The sequence below is a fragment of the Diplotaxodon limnothrissa genome, linkage group LG18, assembly GCF_057381915.1.
Source record: "Diplotaxodon limnothrissa isolate DT_005_m linkage group LG18, D_limnothrissa_male_GT1.1, whole genome shotgun sequence".
NCBI lineage: Eukaryota > Metazoa > Chordata > Actinopteri > Cichliformes > Cichlidae > Diplotaxodon > Diplotaxodon limnothrissa.
This window is the reverse complement of record NC_140613.1, coordinates 28,740,363-28,763,170: the sequence shown is the minus strand read 5'-3', so window position 1 is coordinate 28,763,170 and position 22,808 is coordinate 28,740,363. Positions and strand designations below refer to the sequence as shown.

At 40.9% G+C, this 22,808-nt stretch overlaps 1 protein-coding gene across 2 annotated transcripts in view; it reads right to left on the bottom strand.

Moving 5' to 3' along the window:
• The window catches only part of cdh24b (cadherin 24, type 2b), a 115,408-nt gene that overhangs the window by 71,953 nt on the left and 20,647 nt on the right, over positions 1 to 22,808 (bottom strand). For both annotated transcript variants that reach the window (XM_085378763.1, XM_085378765.1), the window contains exon 2: positions 13,400 to 13,694. In XM_085378763.1, coding sequence (XP_085234889.1) covers positions 13,400 to 13,694 — 295 coding nt within the window. The remainder of the gene's footprint in view (positions 1 to 13,399; positions 13,695 to 22,808) is intronic.

The following is a 22,808-nucleotide window of genomic DNA, read 5'->3' as shown; positions in this document are numbered from 1 at the left end:
TTTGAACATACTGCCACAGCATCTCGTGTTTATGGACTTTATAGTTTTGCTTTATTTTGAGTATTTTCTGGTGATTGTATTACTTACTTTCCTGGTTATAGTTCTGTTCATATTGCTGGTTTGTTCCATTTTCAGTTCCTGTTTCTTTAGAGTTTATTTTTCATCCTCTTGTGTCAGTAAATTCGTGTTTGTTTTTCAATTCAGTTATCATGTTTCACTTCCTTCTTTATTTTGATAGTTATTTGTTCTTTGTGCCTTCTTTGAGGTTTCCCCTAGTCTCATTTTCCCTGACTTTACGCACCTGTGTGTCCAACCTGGTGTTTAAGTCTGACATAATTAGCCATTTCTGGGTCCAAACTCCGCTTTAAAGTTAAACAAACACTGCGGCATCACCGAGAGTTAAAAACTGTCTAAATCCTTTCATCTTTAATAAAATGATCAGCGTTGCTGCTTTACCAGGTGTAACAATTAAGTTTAACATCCAGGCATCCATGAAAAGAGGATTTATGAAATTTAACAGAGTTAGAAGTTAGCAGGAAGTTAACTTGCTAGCTTCCATCTAAAGATGACACACCATGTTCTGACTGAGAGATTTCTGAAAAATTAAAACGTACAGCTCTGCTATCACTTCCAAAATAAATGAAGACAGAAAACTAAACAGCAGCGATGTTTGTAGTGCTACTGATGTTGGGCTAGCTGGTATATAACGATGTGCTACGTGGTGGCGGGCTACAGAGCTATGGTTAGCATAATATAAACACAGTGAACAATTGAGATAATTCATCCACAATATGAAGTTAGTCATTAATATACTGCTGCATGGGCTGGGCTGTAGTTACATTGTAAGGTTTTAAAAACAGAGCTTTAAATTGAACAGTGGTAATAAAAACCAAGAGAGCCCAACAGTGATCATTGCCTTTTTTTCATGGGATGTGTTCAGATTAAATAGAACAAGATACCGAGCATTATAATATGTTAAAATCACAGTAGCCTTAATAAATGCAGAGTAGTTTGGACCCGGAAGCAGGGTTCATACGTTATCACTTAAAGACCAGATTCCCATTATTTTCTTTCTTTAGGATTATTTCTACAGACTAGCATTAAAGGTTCGCTTGAGTTGTGCCCCCCACCCGCCAGAATTTGAGAACCACTGGGCTCAAGTGGAAGCTTCTGGAGGTAAATAAACAAACACGCTTTCAAAGGGCTTCAGACAAAGTTTCGAGTGCATTGATTCAAAAGATTCAAGACCGTTGTTGCCCTCCACAGAAGAGATCACAGCAAGAGCAAGGTATAGTGTGGGAGGTCAGTGATTATGCAAAGGTAGCCTGTAACCAGCTAAAGGTCTTTCTCACATTGGCTAATGTTCATATTCATGAGTTCAAGAGAGCACTGAAATCTGAATCTGTGCATAGCTTGGCTGCAGTGAGAAAGATTCTGCTCTCAAAAAGAGAAGCTGCTGCCTGTCTGTTGTTTTCCAAAGATCACGAGAACAAACCTGAAGGCTTTTGGAATAATGCAACAAATTTTGGTTTAAATAAGACACTTCATGTTTGGAGAAAGAAAGACACAATAATCCAGCATAAGAACCTTATCCCACCTGCAGTTACTGTCATCTGTATCAGTATGATGGTTTAGGTCTGTTTTTCTCCATTTGTGCCAGGTTAGCTTACCTTCAATAGGGGAAGCAATGAATTCTGAATTCCACCAGCGATTTCTTAAAGAAAATGTCAGGACATTTCCCTGCGAACTGAATTTCAAGAGAAAGTGAGTCATGCAGTAAGACAATGACCCACAGCCAAAGATTAGTGAAAGAAGAATAAAGCCAATGGTTTGGAACGACCAAGTCAAAGTCCTGACCTTAATCCTATAGAAATGTTTTGGAATGAGCTGAAGGAAGCAGGAAACCCGCCAACATCAAACGCTGAAGCTTTTGTTAGAGGAGACGAAATCTCCTCTAAGTACTGATCGATAGTTACCAGAAACATTTAGTGGCGACTACAATTTCTACACAAGGGGTTCACACAAAGATGCTTTTACTTATCACAAATATATCTTATTGTATCATTTTTAGCAAAAAACTAAAAGACAACTGGTTCGTCTCAATGCATTTTTAAATTTAAAGGGGTTTGAAGTGAAGCCACACATTACAACCACAATAATAACATAAACTGCTCAGAAAATGAAACAAACAAAGGGAACAGCTTTTATCAGCATCAAGTCATTTAAACTTGTGGGATATTGATCTGGTCAGTTAAGTATCAGAGGGGGGTTGTTAACAAGTTTCATCTGCTTTCGTGTTAATGACATTAACAACAAGTGCACTAGAGGGGCAACAATGAGACAAGCCCCAAAACAGGAATGTTTGTACAGGTAGAGGACACTGACATTTTCCCTCCTGATATTTTTGGGCTGTTTTTCACTAGTTTTGCATTTGGCTAGAGTCAGTGTCACTACTGGTAGCATGAGGTGATACCTGGACCCTACAGAGGTTGCACAGGTAGTCCGACTTCTCCAGGATAGCACATGAATACGTGCCATAGCCAACAGGTTTGCTATGTCTCCCGCACAGTCTCAAAAACATGGAGGAGATTACAGGACCGGTATCTGCTCCTTTGTGCAGGGAGGAACAGGATGAGCGCTGCCTGAGCTACAAAATGACCTCCAGCAGGACACTGGTGTGAATGTCTCTGATCAAACAATCAGGAACAGACTTCATGAGGGTGGCCTGAGGGCCTGACATCCTGACTGCTTCTAACATATCGTTTTTGTACTCTCTAGCTTGCCACATCATTATTTTCACTTTGATTTTCTGTGTTTCTGTGAATTCAGCCCTCTGTATGTTGATTTCATTTCCAGTCATCAGTATCCAGCACGACTGTCTTTTCTCACTGAAATCTGATGTGTTTCCAAAGTGTTCCTTTGATTTTTTTTGACCAGTGCACAAAAATACCAAAAACATCATTTACAGGAACACATTTTATGCTGAATGAGTAGTTTTCTCTGACAAATAGATGTCATTAGATTTTATTTGCAAGCAAACAATCAATAATGTCACTCACAAACCTTTACCGAGTCAGTTGAATGGATTAACGTTTGGTAGAAGCTGCTGGCGATGTTTACAAGAGACGCTTCCGCTAAATACATTTGACAGTTCTGATGTGTTTGTCTAATCAGCTGGACCACTTTTTCCTCTTTCTCCATCTCATCTGGACAGTTATCTTGACAAGTATAATTTTACAGTAAACAGAAATGACTGTGAAGCCGGCAAAAATAACAACCGAGATTAAAGAAACTGGAGTTATACCCGAGAGTTGGCGCGCATTCTAGCAAATGCTTGATTTTTGAGTGTGTTATTTATGTGCTCTACTGTCTTACAATGCAATGCCCAAAGGAAATGAAGTGGCTGCTCAGAGCGGCAAAACATTAAACAAACTGCGCGGAAGTCTGATCTTGGAAATAAGAAAAAAAACGAATTAAATGAAAACCCAACTGTATTTATTTATTTATCCATCTCAGAGTACGGCTCACCCTGCTGTGGCATTTCAAACTCTGTGGGTTGTGATTGACGCCTGCTGGCGGGTGCAGTGCAACTACATGGTAAATATATTTATATATCTATGGTTTACCTACATCTGCTTTTAGTTTTAGTAAAAAGCCTGTAGTGTGTGTATTTTATTTGAGGGACTGAGACACAGTAAAAGAGCAGAACAGGAGAGGAATATTTTTCTGGACCCATGTTTTCAGATGTTTGGCCATTAATTTAATCCATTCTCAGTTTTGATTTCTCTCTCCACTTCTCCCATCTTCCTGCGAGCTTGAACATAAATTATTACAGCGCTATGTGCACTTTATGTTTCAGTTCAATGCACTCCACTATTGCAGCTTCGCTCCCAGACTACAAAGCATCTGCGTCTGAATGTCTTTATGTTTTTGGCTTTCTTTATTGCAGATAAATGCAGATGCACATAAGGAGCTAAGTAGACCAAAATGTTTCTTTTGACAGCAGTAAAATAAAAAATAAAAAACTAATCAAACTCAGGGATCAAACAATATACTTCTGAGGTTGATGCAACAAGTGCTAGGCGGAGGCGAAGCTATTGGCATGCACCCTTCCAACCGTGCTCCATGTATACAGCCACACTCCACAAGGATCCAATATTCACAGTGCTGTGCATCCAGCTAAAAGGAGCAGACCTACAGTAGTGTAAGACATCTGTCCTCTGGGGCAACAGGAACAAGACTCATTCCCCCAGCTATATATGTCTAAGAATATTGTTTTTTAAAATATTTATACTGAAGGTTAAACTTTAAATGTGAGTCATTCTCTTGCAATGCTGATACACATCTGACAAGATGTGTGTAACCAGTCGAGTGAATCCGACACAAAACGGGAACACGTTTCGAGCAGCGGATCAGGCTCGGTTCCAGCACACCTTGCATCAGCGTCTCGTTGCAATAGATGAGACATCCTCCATCCTCTCCTCCTCCCTCCCAATCTCACCCTTAAATGCGTGATGTAACGAGTGTTTGATAGGATCCTCGCCGCTGCATTCCTCAGTCACGCGTGCTGCAAAGCGCCTCGGTAAATATTGAATCGTCAAGTAAATATTGAATCTGTGATTGACTGAACAACTCAATCTGAAGACGGAGCTGCTGTGCGGAGCAGACGCTCATAAGGTGGCTGATAGGATTACTAAATAGTCCTCGTCTGCCTCATCCCCACATCCCTGGGCTTTGCCCCGGCAGGATGCTGGCGGGGTCATTATTCTAATCTGAATTAAACAATTCAGCGCAAGAGGGACCTTGATGTTTTGGAAAACCCTCTAAGGGGCAGATGGTGAGGACATCAGGCCAAATTTGCAGAACTTTTCTAAACAAACCAGTTTAGGGGTGAATTATTTCAAATAATACCCACTTTTCTGGCAAATTCTAAAGTTTTCCTGAAAGTAATTCTGCTCACTTTAAGAGGGAAGAGTGCCCCTTAAAGTAGAATTCATTTTCAAGGGTCTGAGCAGAGTTTAAATGGAGATTAGAGTACTTTTTGTACATACAAACTATTTCCTACAAGCCCTCTGCAGTCATGCTTTGAATTACAATCTTAGACACTTATTGTCACTCTGAGATCTCACTGCAATATGAGCGCAAAAATCCCCGACCGCCCCTCCTAATCTCTGCCCTCTCCTCGTATTTCATTCCTATTCCACGCATCCCAATCACCTTACATCTTTTTCGGCGGTCACAGAAATGTTATCGGGTCGCCGTGGCTGTGACATGAACTCTATCACCATGTTTCAAGTGAAAATGAAATAATTTTTTGGAATGAGGCAGATCAGGTTAGAACGTATTTTCATTTTCTGGATTTCCAGTTTCATTTAAATGTCGGTTTCGGGGCTTTAAAAAAAACCCTCCTCTCCATCCTCATGAATTCAGATGAAGTGTGCTGTTTTTTTTCCTGAGATAAACAGTGTCCCTCACATGGATTTTTTCATCCTTGTGGAGGAATTTCAAAATTGTGCTTTTAGATTGCGCAGCTGGTCCCCGCCGGCCGAGGTATTCGCGATTGATTTCTAATGGATTTAAAGGTGTTTGCCACGGAAACCTACTTTTTATTGCCTTTCCACGAATGGCTGCATGTATTCATTTTTGGGAGAAATCCATCCATCCTTTATGTCACAGCAAAAGCATTTCACAACACTTTGCTTCACAAACTGGGGCTCAATTTTCCCAAAAACCTCGTGCGAGTGCAATCACAGGGTACGAGCCCGGGTGGGTGTGACCAAGTAATTCTTGCCATTTTGATTCACAGTGCAGTGTGGGGAAAGAGGCTGGAGCAGTATGCATACATAATTAAGAGGCGGAATAGATTATTCACAGTTGGAGTCGAGACATGGTTTCAGTTATGGACAGTCACATCAGCTCATCATCCCGTTTTAAAGTGGATGTCAGTTTCCAAATGAGCTGAGAGGAAAGTTCAGGCTGCTAGAAAACTGAGTCCCAAAGCAGCAGCGCAGAATACGCGACTCGAGTATGAATAGACGGCCTCCCTAATAGGCAGATTATCCTCCTTTTTTTTATGTTGCTCCCTAAAATGTGTTTCTATTTGTACATTTGCTCGAGCGATTAAATGCTCTGTATTCAGTTACATACGGCATATTTGGTCCACATTTATATGCACACAATCAAGACCCAGCTGCATATGCTAAAACAAAAACAAGTCTGTTTAAGTCATTTACATGATTGCATAAGCTGGAGCTCCCATAATAATAATAACAGCTGTATGATCTTTCTAATAGCCCACACGGTTTGACCTTTGCATAATTATATGCTGCACATCTTTTAAATCAGCAAAGACGAAACATATGTAGTGTCTCAGTCCTGCCGCTGTGTGATGGCCACAGGTATTTAATCAACAAAAGGGAAAGGCCTCATACATCCTGCAAGCAGCTCTGGTGACAGTGTCATTAAAAATCAGCTATTAATCTAACTTATTACAGATTCTGCAAGCTTCCCATTTAAAATGAGTTCGTATTTGCATCTGACTTTTTAGATTTTGAAGAGGTTTGTGTGACTCTATGAGTGTGTGTGTGTGTGTGTGGGTGTGTGTGTGTGTGTGTGCCTGTGTGTGTGTGTGTGTGTGTGTGTGTGTGTGTGTGTGTGTGTGTGTGTGTGTGTGTGCGCGTGCATATCTACTGGCTGCAGCCATGAAAATTTCTGTGTCTGGTGTGAGCAGGCAGAAACAGAGATGCAATTTCATGCCAAAAAGAGTAATAAAATTGAACAGCATCAGTTGACCTGTTCACTCCTGATAGAAAAAACTGGGAGCGAACGTGAGCACTTAACAGAAAAGTTTCACAAAAATCAAATCGAGTACTTTAAAACCACGACTTCGTGTTTTATATATTCTAGTTCCACTTCATGCATTATTGAAAACTCCGTTAAAGAAAGGTAAAGCCTCTATGTCCCATATGCTTTAATGGGATTTTAGCAGGACAAACGCCCTTCATCGCCTGGCCCTCGAGAAACTAGATCTAGGTGTTAGAATCTGAGAAGGGCACCAGTGAGTCCCCGGATCTTTGTATCCGGCTACATGAATACAAAGCTCTGCTGGAACAGCACAGAGAATATTCTCCTCCCAGCGGTCAATCAGGAGAGCAGATTTATAACACGAGTACATGTTTGTGCTGCTGTTTTAACAGTGCTTTTTGACTTTGAAGAGGTATAAAGCAATGATAGACACCCCATTAACATGTCATATGCATCACTGAGTTGAACATTCATTAGAAACAGAACAGGTTGTTTTTACTTAATTATTTTTCAGTCTTTTAAGTGTGATAATTTGTCATTTGCTTGAGGCTTAATTCGCTGCCAGTTCTGAATAGAATATCAGTTCGAGTGCACAAAAAGAAACTGTCAGGACTAATATTTAAATCATCTGACTATTCAAACCTTCATACCAAACCTCCAGTCCTCTGACGTTTAAAGAGCATGCAGGACCCAAGCTTTGACCACAAGACTGGACTTGTTTTCTGATGACTTTCACTTTGCCTTGAGATGTGCAGCTTGGTCTGTTGCTGATTATTATTTTCAGTCGCCAATTCCGATTTGTCTAACTTTCTTTACTCTGCAATTGCCCCTCCCTCCAAAATGCTGGCAGTAAGACGTCTGCGCTGCAGTGTTGAATCGCTTTGATTTCTTTCAACAAATTGTGACTGAAACTGAGTCGTGTTGGAGCTGGAGCTAATATTGAACAACAGCTACTTTTACTGAAATTACTGCAATCCAAAAAAAAAGAGAGAAGCTGTTGGAATCGGCTGTCTGTACGTGGCTTAGCACAGCTATGAAAATGGGGAAATGGGAGATGGATAGTTGGATACAATGACAACTTACCACTTTTTGTTTCAGAAAGGCAATGTGCAAATCAATAACCAGTCACAGTGGCTGTCATCTGCATCAAAATGCAGCCTGTTTAGATTTCTGTGCATGGCTGTCTTGTAGGCTAATTTGATGGGGACAGAATTGGATATCTCAATATCTCTTCATATTTCTGGTGATATCTATGTGTTGCTGATTTTAGGCACAAACACTACTTGGTTTGAGTTAACCGTGAAAATTTATTGGTTAGGGTTAGAAATAAACCCACCATGGTTTGACTTTCATGATGGTACCAGGGTCCAGAGTTCCCCTAAATCTAGAGGTGATGACACCAGGACAGATTTGATGTGCATTTATTCAAACAGCTTCTAGAGGTTGCTTAACTTTAAAATACAAGGGTAGGTCATTACAAGAGCTTGCGCAAACAACTAATGGAGTCGCTTCTTTGGGAAAGGGCAGTCTCTCTGAATTTTACTGTATGCAAACCAGCCTGAATGTGTGTCCCTTTAATTTCACAGAAGAAACTTCACCCTGTGCATAACTTAACCTTGAAGACAAGCCGGGGTGCTCTTAATGAAAATGTGCTTGGTGCTTTATTCTTAGCAATCTTTACAACTGTGATAATTTACCTTGAAACCCAGCACATGAAATGTAATTTCTAGCACTTGACATGAGTGTTAATGTATCTATTTATGCAGCACTGGTGCATTCACAAACATAGCTTCAATATCTCTCTATGCTCAGTGTAGTTATATATTATTTGGGCTTTTGATTCAAATCTGGTTCAAGCAGAATTAACCGGCAGCACCCAAAGACGCCATAAATGTTCAGTGCTCGTGACCAAAAATCCCCCCGACGTGAAACAGGTTTGGCAGAAATCTCATCGTGTGGGACTCAGTGACTCGAGGGCATTTTTAAGGACCTTTTCTGTTTTGAATTTGAATCTGATCACGGAAACAAATGTTTTTATGCACATTTATTAAGAAGTAGTCCAATAATTGTGGCCTGGCAAGAAGAGCAGGTCCATTTTTGCGAGAGACAAAAAAAACACACTCTGATAAAACATTATGCAAATGTGGACCAGTGACATCAGCATGCAGATTTCTGCTTTCTTCTTGTGGACACAGTCAGGTGATATGCAGTGCGTATTAAAAAAAACAACAGCTTTCCAGATTCTTTTTAGAAGCTTTACTAAGCTGCATTTAATGTAAAGGCATTAAATGCAGGATTCAGACTGTGTCCTCAGTTGTAAATAAATCCTGAGCCCGCTTACTTTACTAAAAACTATCCACACACTGAACGTGTGCATTTAACCACAGCAGGTTTTCTCACAAACAATACCCATTTGAAACTTCATCGTGATGAAGGCTAAAAGGTCTGTGCACAAAACGGTGATTCAAAGTGAACAGCATCCCTGCAGGCACTAATGTTGTGGCCGCTGAACTGTATAAAGACTGTATGGCTGCAGCTGTCAAAATCCTCAAAAAGACTCCTCTGGCTACATTAATATGCTTATTATATTTCAATTATTAGCTCATGCTCACAAGGAAGTGATTTTCATAATTGGTGTTTATAATACATTGGATCTAACAGAGGTTTTAAATTTCGGTCTTTAGTGTTCAATTTAAAGACAATAACTGATAAAATCTCACTTTTTCATTGCATAATTGGCATATCTTTGCAGGGCCATACACACCACAAATTCTAGGCTGTTGACTAAAATTCCTTCCGACGATTCAGCCCCGGGAGATACAACTAATAAAACATTACTGTCTAGCTTTGGTCAAGTGGGACATCCATCATTTAAGAGCCTGACAGCAGCCACTGGCTGCTACAATATTCTGATTAAACAGTAAACCAATAAAATGCTTCAGCCTCTGTTTGTATACAGAATGTAAGTTCAATAGCCCGATCTATCAAGTTTTATCTTATTCCTGCTCTTGATATTATTTATGATTTCATATTTGCTATTATTACTCCATCAGTCTGGAGAAAGGACATGAAAGACGAGAAAAAGGATTATGTGTGACGCGATGAAGTTTCCAGATACAATTTAAACCTGTGGAAATCAATATATGTTACCTCATGTTTGCAACGAGGTTCGCCTGTTAAACTAACAACTGCATAGGGTCCGTGCTGTCTTGTAGATAGTCAGCGGATTGCAGGCGGCTACTGAGCAAACCAAAGACATCAGAGAGTTGAGGTAATGAAATTAGAGGGCAGTTTTGAGCAGCTTTCCTTGTCTGTGAACACAAAAACTATGAGGAGCTGGTGAATAAGAGCAACAACAAGTAGCTACTAGGGGTGCAACGATACTCGTATCGATATTGAACAGTGCTTTCGGTTCGGTACGCATATGTATCGAACAATACAAAATTTTTAATTTATTTTATCAACTTTCCTTCTGACGATGCTGTCTGTGTTGAGCGCTCAGTGGATCTGCGCTCGACAGTGCAGCCTAGGCGGAGTAGTCGAACACAGATTCACTGAGCGCAGGGGGGCAGGCTAGCGAGACAGAAGTTAAGCTCTCCTTGCAACATGGCAAATTGAACCTCGCCCACCCTAATTCAGATGTGGCGTTTGGAACTATTTTGGTTTTCATGTGACGTATGACCCTGAAGGTAAGCACGTCATGGACAAAAGTAAAACGGTATGTCGGTTGTGCCACGCAATGCTCAATTACATTGGTGGGAACTAGTATGTTAGCGCAGTTAGCTCGTTAACGTGTTGGCCGTCCAGCCCCACGCACAGGGCGATCCGCGGTAGCTCGTTAACGGAGATTTGCCGTGTTGTGGCGTTAACGTCATTTCAGATTAACGCTGACAGCACTAGTGGGAACACAACGAATATGACTGCACATTTACTCCGACATCATCCTAGTGCAAAGACAAGTGGAAGCAGACAAAAACAACAAGCACGCATGCTACAAACTTTACCCGAGTCATTTAGACAGCCGTTAGCACATGATTCTCCTTATGGGGACCTGATATGTTTAATATGCTGCTGAGAATATAGCCCAGAAGAAGCGAATAGTATAGCTTTTATTTTGGAAAGAGCCATTTTTCTGTAATAAACTCTCTTTTCCAAAGATGAGTGATTTCTCGATCAGATAGATTTATTTTTTTATTACTTTGTTATTTCAGCAACATTAAATTTAAAAACTGTACTTTTGAGTTAAAATATATATTTATAATTTTAATAAATGACAAATTAAAAAGGCATGAACATTTTTTTTGTATCGAAAAACTATCGAACCGAACCGTGAATTTTGTGTATCGTTGCACCCCTAGTAGCTACATGTGGCAACAGTACTTTTAGACCGAGCACAGCTGGTGACAACAACATTATCATGAAAAGTATTGTGAGTTACAAAGTTTTGTATTAGTTTTACTAGTTAATTAATGTTAATTAATCGGGGCGACCGTGGCTTAGGGGGCTGGGAAGCGCATCTGTAACCGGAAGGTCGCCGGTTTGATTCCCGGGGTCTCTGTCCTGGTCGTTGTGTCCTTGGGCAAGACACTTGCCCAAGGACACAACGACCGCCTACTGGTGTTGGTCAGAGAGGCCGATGGCGCAATATGGCAGCCTCGCTTCTGTCAGTCTGCCCCAGGGCAGCTGTGGCTACAACTGTAGCTTGCCTCCAGCAGTGTGTGAATGTGAGAGTGAATGAATAGTGGCATTGTAAAGCACTTTGAGTGCCTTATAGTGCTATATAAATCCAATCCATTATTATTATTATTAATTGGTTCATATATTTTGTTACATGCTTTTGGACCAGAGCAACTTTTCCAAAGTTCTAGATTCTTCTCCTTGTTTGTGCGCTGGCACGCCCGATCTGATATCCCCGTGTTAGTGTTTTTAATAATGAAGTTGTCTGAGCATTCACCTAGCATTACCCAAGAAGTTAGCTAATGCTTTTAAAAAGGATCACTAGCAAACAAACATGAGTTACCTAAATTTGGCTACTGTAACAGCAGACCTTTAACTTGATAAAAATAGTTATTATATTGTATAAATTAATAATAGAAAGAAAAGCGCTTGAAATGCTTACAGTTTGTTCCAGAAGAGTTTGCATAAAGGTATTTCTTTCCCCCACACTGCAAAGCTATGACAATGCAACAATATGATTGGTCAGTTGCAATGGACCAACACTATTATGCTACTGCAGGAACAAGACAGACACGGGATATCAGATACACCGTGTCTTTACTACAGGATCCTTGTTGAAAGATCAAAGTTAATAGAACGTGCTTTCTGGGGTAAGTTTTAGCTTGAGTGACAGTATTGTGACTTTAAAAAGTCTGTGTAAACAATAGCAGAGGAACTATAGAAAGACGTTAGTGGCATAAATTATAGACTGCTTCAAAAATGAAACAAAACAGTGGTAAATGAGCCGACAGCAGAGTTGTCAAAAAAATGTATAGCAAAAAAAAATAATTTAAGATTATGTACTCATTTGCTACAGTACTTTTAGCAGTTATATGATAGCCACATTAAATGTCTGTTGTTATCTTTGAGGTGCTATAGCTAATAATAAGATGGTGATATTAATGTTGTTATCATTGCTACTGTTTGTAACATTAACAGACGGCGTTAATTCATCAGGACAACACAACTATTTGTGTCTTAAAAGCATTATCTTGATAAAAGTCTACCAGCATCTACACAGAAGCTGTGGCAGCCTACCCTACCAACTCTATTTCATGGGCCATGTTAGCAGTAGCACACCGTTACTTGAGACGACCTAAAAATATTCTTTTGTTTGCTTGTTGCACAGTTGTCTCTATAGTTGTCTATTATAGGTTTTTTACTCAATGGCAGATCTGCAACGCAATTCTAATTTGTTAAAGCTAGCTGCTAGCTTTTCCCCTAAACTTGCTACCTGGTCATACGGACACCATAAATGAAAGATAATATAAAAAAGCCAAAAGAGGATTGCATTAACATTAAAGTACCACATATTGGGTCTGAATTGGTGTGGTTTATTGGAAGCTATCCTTGGTCACAGAACAGCATTTGCTGCTAATGAGGGCACAAAGGATTAGTTAGTCTGACTTTTAGCTATCATTACCACCACCAGGAGCTGTAGTCTGCCAGAGAAAGCCTCTCTGGATGCTTTGTGTCTCCTTGCATACTTAATATAAAAACAATAATATCTGGTAATGTTACATTTTATAACTTAAAAGACCACAAAATGGGTTTTCTCAACTACACATCTCCCTTATAACTGCATTATTATTGCAAAACCCACTTCACACAATATGACACACACTGCTTTGATTAAGGTGTTTCGAACTGACTGCCAACTGGCATCATCTTACTGTTCCTATTGGCTTTGTGAAATAGAAAAAAAGCCATTAAAGGTAAGTAACCCCCTTGGGTAGTTACCCTCAATGAGTCACTAAAACTGTTTGGTCAAAGGCACCTGTTCATTTATTTATCTCATATCATTCACTGTGAAGCACAGCACACTGTTTAATCCTTACCCCCAAACTAACTCTAAACTAACCCTCCACCCGCCCAGTACCTATATTTGCCATCTCAGGTACGGTGGCGCTGTAGGGGCCTTCATCAAAGACAGGCGGGTTGTCGTTGATGTCCTGCACCCGAACTATGAACTGTGACGAGGGCTCCAGAGCACGGTCGGTCTGCCTGTCGGTGGCCGTGGCGATGAGACGATACTCGTCCTTCTCCTCACGGTCCAGCGGCTTGGTGACATGGATGTTACCCGTTTTCTCGTCTATCACGAAGACCGAGCCTGCCCCTTCGCCTCGCAGGACATACTTTGTGCGTCCATCATTCCTGTCCATGTCAGTGTGGAGCTGAGTGAGGACGGACAGAATTGGGAAAAAAGAAAGACAGGGAAAAATGGAAGCAAAGAGGAAGGAAACGGGTGGAAATGGTAAGGAAACAGTGGGGAAGAAAGACAAGAGTAAACACCAGTTAAAAATTAAGTTTGTTTTTTTGAGCCAGTCAGTGAAGACAAAAAACAAGCAGATTATCTTCTGCATGCCTCTAGGATATAATGAATTTGAAAAGAAGCAGACAAAAGAAATAGGCACAATACCCCCCTCTCTCACACAGACACACTTTCCTGCCATTGTGCTGTGTCTCATCTTTCTATTCCTGCAGTATGAGCAGTTATGAACCTGGATCTCCTTAATCTTAAAGCTATCCAGAACACATGCTCAAGTACTCACGCTTAAAGCCCCCATTCAGTTCCCAGCAGCTGTGGAAGAGGAGAGTTTACTAGTCTGTGCACATGCAACGCCTTGGCTATTTAATGAAAGCACCAAATCAAAGGAATAATAAACAGTAGGCCTATCAATTATTCTGTAACTAATAGGTGTGTATAAGTGAGGGTGGAGTTTGTGTGGCAATGGGACACGCAGTATCGATCGCAGCCCTGTTTTGAGGTTTATTGGATCAGCGCCTAGCGGGATGGCAGAGCAGCAGAGCGACCGGCGTCCTCTCATGCAGGGAGAGGTAATATCAGGGAAGGCTCCACACTGTCCTCCGCGACCGACGAGAGACAAGCCAGCGGGATGTGGTGAGCACATCAAGATTCAATCTCATTACCCCCAAACCTACGTGGATCGAATAGAAACTGTGACCAAAAAAAGGAGCGCTAAATTAGGCCCCGCTCGCAAGAAAGTGTGACATTGTGACTTTAGATGGAAAGGAGAGAGCAGAGAGGCGACTGGGGAGGGGATGGGTGGGTTTAGCTCAGGAAAGCATTGTTGCGTGGCAACAGCTAAGCACATTTGCTAAATGAAATGAGAATGGATACTGCGAATCGAAATGTTCATCTACTTTAAGGCTTGCTATTTTTCAAGTGGGGGGGGGAATGGCGTGGATGTGCCAGCTTCATGGGGGGTAAACGATAAGCACGTGACAAGGCTTATTCATAAATAAGATGGCAGTCATAAGTCTAGACTGTCAGTTAAAAGTTAAAGCTAATTAAACAGCATGGCACAAAGTTAAACAGCACTTCACCTTCAGAAGATCTGTGTATTTTAATGACAACGTAAATTGGAAAATCTAAAGGCACACCCACCAACATGAGAGAGTGTTGCGTGAGCAGAATGCACAAGCTAGACATAGATGCACTGCTCTCCTGAATGTTTTTCTTTTCATGGACCTATAAATGAAAATGCAAGGCCTTCAATAACTAGCTTAAAAATCTTCATGTTAGCTTAGTTCCTCTAAGCTACTTTAGTTATCACATAGGAGACGTGCTCCTTTATGTATGACCCTCTCTGCACGTTGATCGCCTTGGGCAAACGGATTGACAGACAAGACAGATCAACATTCACGTCTGTCACATTTGCATGTCCAGCTGACTATTTATGTTCAGAGTTTATAATTGTCTTCATTGTCTCTGGGGGCCCAGCACATTTTCTCCTTCTACCTCCAGTCAAATGCCTGGTTGACTGGAAACATGTATATGTATGGGTTCTTGCAACTCTTTGAAATTGGATGACCAGTCATTTGTGACAGGACATGATGGAAAAGGATCACTTCCGACATATTTCTCTCATATGTCCTTGTTGGGGTTTAGAATTTACATTACAAATAACATGTAGCCCCTGTAGCCAAGACCACCTTGGCAAGTAATCTGAGTAATTTTGATGCAATTGTCCAAGAGACCAAGTGTAAGGAGTGGCAGCTGCTCAGGCTGAGAAAAGAAACAAAAAAACCCCAAACTGAACATAGCATTAGCTGAAGCACACTATGAAGAAACATCAGCTGACCTCAGTGCTAGACTACATGATCTGATACCAACTGATACCATTCAGTTGGCAGGCTTTATTTAAGCTGCTTTAACCTGTCTATAGGTGATGAACATCTGCAAGCTGCTTTGCAACCCACCTCTACATTTCAGTTCCATGTTGTGTATGATTTGATTTGGTCATATTACTGCCATATCTGTTGTCAAGGATCCCTGCTTCCATTTGTCATGGCCTCTTACCAACGCCTCCCTACTTTTGGCTTTCTGTCTGTGCACGTGGATGAGTAGGGTCCCAAAACAGAGACATTTAGGAGGCAAGTTGATTATGATGCAACTCGCTGCTGACATTTTCCACTGCAAAAATTTAGTGAGTGTTTAATATTCTTAACATCTCAATAATGAATCATCATGTTACTTTTATTAATTAGTTTCTCTTTTACCCACTTTCACTTCCCACCACTAACCTTCATTGAATGGGCCTCTTTCACAGCAGACTCTGAGTAGTCACAGCATGAAAAGCTCAAGAGCTGCTAATGACATTAAAGATGCCTCAGTTTCACTCAAGTATCTCAATGAGTTACAGTATGAAGGAAGCCACAGTCTCACGACTCTGAAAAAAAGGTGTTAAAATGAATCAGGCCATAATTAATGCTTTTTTATATATATATTTTTTTACACCTTTTACTACACCTATACTATTGTGAAGAAAGCTGTTCCCAAGTTATATGACTAGCCTGTCACTCCCCCTAATCAGTTCAGCCACTCCTTATCTCTACCTGCCCATAAGCACAAACTCTTTACCAGTCTTTCACTACAATGCTTGTCCCTGGGCTACCGCCTGATTTTACCTTTGCTTTAGAACCTGGTTCCTCACTGCCTGTCTGCTTTTGAGCTCTCAAAACACCTACATAAACTCTGACAAGGCACATTATTTACAACCCAATTAGGACCTGACCGTGCAAATTCAATTATGGCATGTCTCATTTCTGTCGAACACACTCCATACATGGCATCCATATGGATGAACTTCCAGCCACCACTTGAGATCAGATTTCCCAACTCAAATATATGTTATTGCACCACCTATAGTAATAAAGCAGATAAATGGTCTCTCCATGTACCTCATACCCTCGGTACAATATAGCAACCCTATTAGAGGCAGTGTTGTAAACATTCAGGCAAACTGGTGCACACCTCACTTTCAGTGTATTTCAAAATGACACGCGGAAATTGTGCAAAGCACCAATGAGGCAAAAAATTTATTAGAAAGACACTTTACTAATCACTGTCTTTTAAAAAAATCTGCATCCACACAGCTGACAATGGGCCAAGACATTGTTGTGGCACTGGTTTATATGCAAACTAATTTTCTTTTCACTTGTTTTCCAGATCTAATTATTTGTTTTAGTCCATCACCAGTGCAAATTTGCAGGTTCAAAAGGTTTTGATATTTGAACAAATTAAGTATTTTTGCAGTCAGGGTCTCAAAAGTTCATTAAAAAGTATTTAAATTATGACCTACACAGTATTTAGGTTTCCTCTCATCTTCTAAGCAGGCCAACTGGGGCCAATTGGCCAAAACACCCGGCTGGTCGGGACCACCACGGGAGCCCGGTTCCTCACTCCCCTTAACGAAGAGCCATTAACAATCAAAGTCTTAACGGCCCTGCAGCTTAACGAGGGGACTTAACGAGCTTCTTAATGAAGCCCCAGCCATCATTACCACAGTGAGTGGTGGCAGCACTGATTGAAAGCACTGCTCAGAGTCATTCTGAAGCAGGAGAGACCAGCCTAAGGAAACCAAATCCATTTAAGGCTGACCTCTCACCCTTATCTGTTCTTCCAAGATTAATAGGAAAGTATAATAAGGGAATGCATTTAACCACATAATGGCTATGGGTAATTTATGGCTACAGAAACGTGTGAAAATAACCAAACAATTTTATATATAACACAACTGGCTATCACCATATTTCACATCAGAATGATATGACATCTCATAACTCGTACATTTCATATCCCTCTGATATACCATCAAATATATCAAGAGCCAAACAATATGAAGCCACTGGCCACAAAAGCCAAATTTACTGTTGTGTCACCTCTGCTTGCAGAATGATTTCAGCCTGACAAGCTGCCATTCCCATTTTCTTCACCGCCTCTTGTGTATGCAACACCCAGCCTCCCCAGACTCCTAAATCTCTTCAATTACTTATATTATCATAAGGTAATATGCTTATACTCATATACTCAATTTCACATTTTTGCAATAACCATAAATCATGAAGCGAGGAGGAAAAGTACTCTCTGCCAACCTCTAAATCACTTAAATAACTAATATCCCGTATACACAATTTCACATTTCTGCTGCACAATAAATCATAAAAACACCAGGAAAATGTGTTTTTTCCACAGCTGTGCATTAGCCTAATGAATGTGGATGTTATTCCCTACAACTTCAGTGTGTGTGTGTGCGTCTGATGTGCTTGTGTGCTTTGAGGCTAAGATGGTGGTTAGGTTACAGTAATAGAAAATAAAAAAGATAAAGTGCGGTAAATCAGGTGGCGGCTCACGTGAAATGCCGATAGGCGTACACCACCGAGCCCTGTGATTGGCAGTGGGGTTTGTTAGATTTGTATTGTTGATTGTCATTTATGCTTAGAAATATTTACTTATATATGCTTAGAGTTTTGTAATTAGTTGTAGATTGGTAGAGGTTTTGATCCTTGATAGTCTGCAAACTTTGTGTGTATTAGACAGCACTTTGGGAGCATGAGAGGTCATACCGTGTCTTATTGTTTTATGGTAGGATTAACGTAGTTGCGTCTGTTCTAGTCTAAGTGCTCTTTGTTTAGATGAACTGCAGGACTTCCTCACCGTGTTATCTAGGATGAACCATCTAGGGGGAGGGGGAGGCTACCCTCTTCCTGACCAAGGATGTTTGACCCTTTGATCAGCAGTCCACACACACACACACACACACACACACACACACACACACACACACACACACACACAGGCAAGGTACTCTTTGTGTGTATGTAGACGTCATATGTTAATGAACTTATGCATATTCATGTAACCTCAATAAAAGAACAGTGGTACGGGAGAACGGACGAGAGCAACTGGGGTCAAGCGAAGGAACGGTGCCTGTCCGGTTCTCTCCCGTGCACGAGAAACATGAAGAAGCTTGCCTACTTGTGTCTTGCTTTGCAGTGTAATTATATTGCCTTCAACGTTCCAGCGGATGGGTTCAAGCTACAAACCTATCATTAATTGGTCCTTCGAGAGCCGGAGCCCTGGAATCGCATTCACCGAGGGGAGGAGGGACACGCTGAAAGACTGACGTCAGCCAGGAAGTTCCTGTGGATTCGCTGTCTGTCTTTTCTCCTCGATGAATGGCGATCGGCGGGATTCGATGCTGATATTACACGCTAAGCAACACCAAGTAAGTTTACAGAGGCCGACTCTATAACCGTGTCGTTGTGCAGTCTCCGCCACTTTGTGAGGCGTTGAGAAGTTCGCTGCTTTGTGGAGCGAAACCCGGGTTCCTTGCTACTGTGTGCAGCAAGAGGTTCCTTACCGCTTTGTGGGGTAAGAGGTTCCTTACCGCTTTGTGGGGTAAGAGGTTCCTCGCTACTTTGTGCAGCGAGAGGTGAGTTCTCCGCCACTTTGTGAGGCGTTGAGAGGTTCCGCGGGGTCCAGATTGTGCTGGACAGTAGGCCTATTTTGTGTTGTTGTCATTGTCGTCGTCGTTGTTGTTGTTGTTGTTGTGTGAGTGTGTGCGGAGCAGAACATGTGGTCTGTGACACCGACTGCTGTTGTTATCATGGGTTTCTAAGCAACCAAGAGTGAGTCGGAGGGAGACAGACGTTTGTGCTGGACTTTGCTCCTGGCAGCACAAAGTATTTATGTAAAAAAGAGAGAGAGCGATGGCTCCTTAGCTGCGCGGGTTCACGCGAGCGCGGTCACGCGGACCTGAGCCGTGCGGTTAATCGCAGGCTTATAAATGGAAGAGATTCAAATGTTAGAAGTTTTCAGAAAACACACCAGCCTTGAAGAGCGTGTGGAGAAGGCCAGTCCACAGCACTTAAGATATGCTCTGGTGAATGGCTTTCCCCCCACCCCTTGCTGACACAATGTTTATTCTTTAGCTTGCCCTGATCGACAACAGCCTGTGTGCCAGACCATAGATTTAATTTAGGTGGATAGTTGTTAAAAGTAATCTACATTAAGCTTGTGGTTGCTCAAATTCAGTACAATGACATATGAGGTGAAGTGTTATAGATAAATATTTAAGCTAATGAAGTGCATAGAGGCACTTGACCTGTGTGAAAGACTGTCGTCTTATTATGAGCCATTGTTGAGATATACAGCACACCTGTGAAAACAACTAATATGCTGAACCCTATATGAAACATCTAAAAGTACGTGATGGAGAAGCTGTATTGAATATGAAAGTGTAAGACTTTGCCGCTGTGGGAAGAGCATGCAACTACTGTGTGATGTTGCGTTGCGTTTTTTTCTTTTTCTTCTGAGCTGATGAGCAAGCTACACATTATCAGATCAAGAGCTGTCTGAGAACTACTCAAAGAGAGGGAAACAGAGCTAGGATAACTGTGATAACTGGAGTGTGCAGCGTTTCCATGAGCAGTTTTCCTGCATCTTGACTTGTGTGTAGAGTGTTCATAACATCAGCATCATGTTTTTGTTTATTTGTTTGTTGGGTTGAAAAATAGTTAAATAAACTGGTGATCATATTTACGGATCACCATGGCACATATCATCAGCCATGTGATTTATTTTTGCAGATGACAAAGTGAGTGTGAATGTGTCTGATGTCACAGTGTTTTTGTGCGCTGTGTAAAAGTAATTGCCTTTGATTGTGAGTGAGAGCGGTGATTCTGCAGGTCACCAGCTATTGTAACGAAAAAAAAGAAAAAAAAAGAGTGAAAAAGAAAAATCATAGGAAAAAGGTTTTGTGTTGATCAGCCAAAAACAACTACAATTTCATTTTCTGCTTTTAAGAAAAGACTGTTCACAAAAACACACACAGAGAGAGAGATGTGTGTTGATTAAGCAGTGATGATAATAATGAAATGTCTTAGTTTGTCACTTTCAGGTGAAAAGCAGACCTGAATCAATTTTCCACATGCAGCAGTCGGAAGAAAGTTATAGTTTAACATCATTGGAAACATGCAGGCCAAGTTTCTGGCTGACTTATTTACAGCGCCATGTGTCTCTCAACCTCACAAGCAAGCAAGCTCTCACCCCTCCCTGAAGACAAGGAATGCAGCTCCAAAGCAATAACATGATAAAGAGACAGCAGCAAGTCCTGAGCAAAGAGTCCCAGCAAAGCAGCAGCAATGTGGACAAACAGCATCAGAGAAGAAGAGCAAACCCATCATCCTGACTGATCGGATGGATGGCACTGTGTTTACAACAGGCTGTGACTTCACTGTGCATGTGAAGAAAACGTTTGAGGAGAACTGAACAGTTGGAGTTTGACATTTGCCACCTGTGGAGTAAAATGGCAAGAAGAGACAGTGGAACACAGGACAAAGCTGAAGGAGAACTGCCGGCTGTTTGGACTGTTGAAGTGGGAGAGGACAAAAGAGTGAGAGGACAACAGAGTGAGAAGACTAGGTGAGAACACAGAGGAATGCTGTTATTTAATGTGGGAAATCAAAATTTGGGTTAGCAAACCTGGGGAAAAGAAAACTGACTGCTTAAGTTGGAAAATTGAGAAGGAGTCTGGATATATGCAAATATAAAAAACATATACATCATATACAAAATCACACACACAAGCAGAACATGCATTAACCCTACTAACACAAACACAAGAGAGCTCATGAAGATTAGACAACATCTTCAGCATGTGAGTCTGTTTATCATCTTGTCCAAGTCACTTAGTGTGATGCAAAGACCAGTGGACTCATAGCACATTAGTTAAGAAATGATTAAATAATAGCAGAGAAATGTGTAGGAAAGGCACAAACACCCATGCAATGAAAATTAGCTTGTTATCTTTCATCAGTGTTAAAATAGTGTCAATTTAGCAGACACTTGTTATTAAATACTGAATTTATCCAATGCAAAAAATTGACTCTCCAGGTTGCAGGACAACAGTTTAACTTTTGTGGGAAAAAAGATCCTGGTTTGACCAACCAGTGATCAGACAATAAATTTAGTTGTTAAAATGGTAAATTGGGAGAAGCTTCCTGCTTGATTGAGGCAGCACATGTAATTTACTGTATGAGGGAAATTGTCTTTTGTGATACTATTTTGAACATGCTTTTCTGTCGTCCTGTCAACTTAGTGGGTTAATAGCTGATATGCAAATTAGTTGATCGGTTTTAGATTAATGAAAGGTGATTGAATTCTAGCACGAGTGAATGAGATGTGTTGGAGTTTGTTGTGTGTTGAGTGGAGTTTCCTGTTTTGACGTGCGAGTGAATCCTGTATTTAGATACACAACTCTGAATACGTCAGAACAAACTTCTTTTGTGAAGTGCATGACAGCATGTCACATGTTTTATGATGAAGGGAAAAAAGGAAAACTGAATAAAATAGATCTGTGGCCTAAATGAGTGAAGAGCACAGACCTGGTGATTAAACTCATAAGTTAAAGAAGACATTAGGCTTATGTTGTGAGTTGTGCAGCTGATGGTTGGTTTGGAGTGAATCTAGCTGATGATTCTTCTCCTGTTGTGAAGTTGATGAGGAGTTTGTGTCATGACTTAGCAAGGCCTTTTTATTTTGATACTTTCACAGTGCACTGAAAGTTTGGTTTGATAATCTCTGTTATTTTTCATTTTTATTTTTTGAACAGGCACTGATTTTGTTTGTCTATTTCTTTTCTTTAAGCAGATCTGCACGTCGGGAATTAAAAGTGCTATACGACCTGTCGAGAAAGCTGTTACAAGTGAGTTTTCTCCACATTGAAATGGGCTCAGGAGAAAGCTACTTATTGGGACAATATTAAATGAGAGTCCCTGTCCTAAAAAGGATTCAGCGATGTAATCCTATCTAAACTTCTTTTTCTTTTTGAAATGACGTCATTTTGCTGAGAGTGGAAACTAAATGCGACGATAGGTTCCACTATCAGCAAAGAAAGAAAGAATGAATGAATGGAAATAGAATAAAAACAAACTGACTGACTGGTAAAAGCTGACAGGACTTGACCACGACTCAAGTTTAA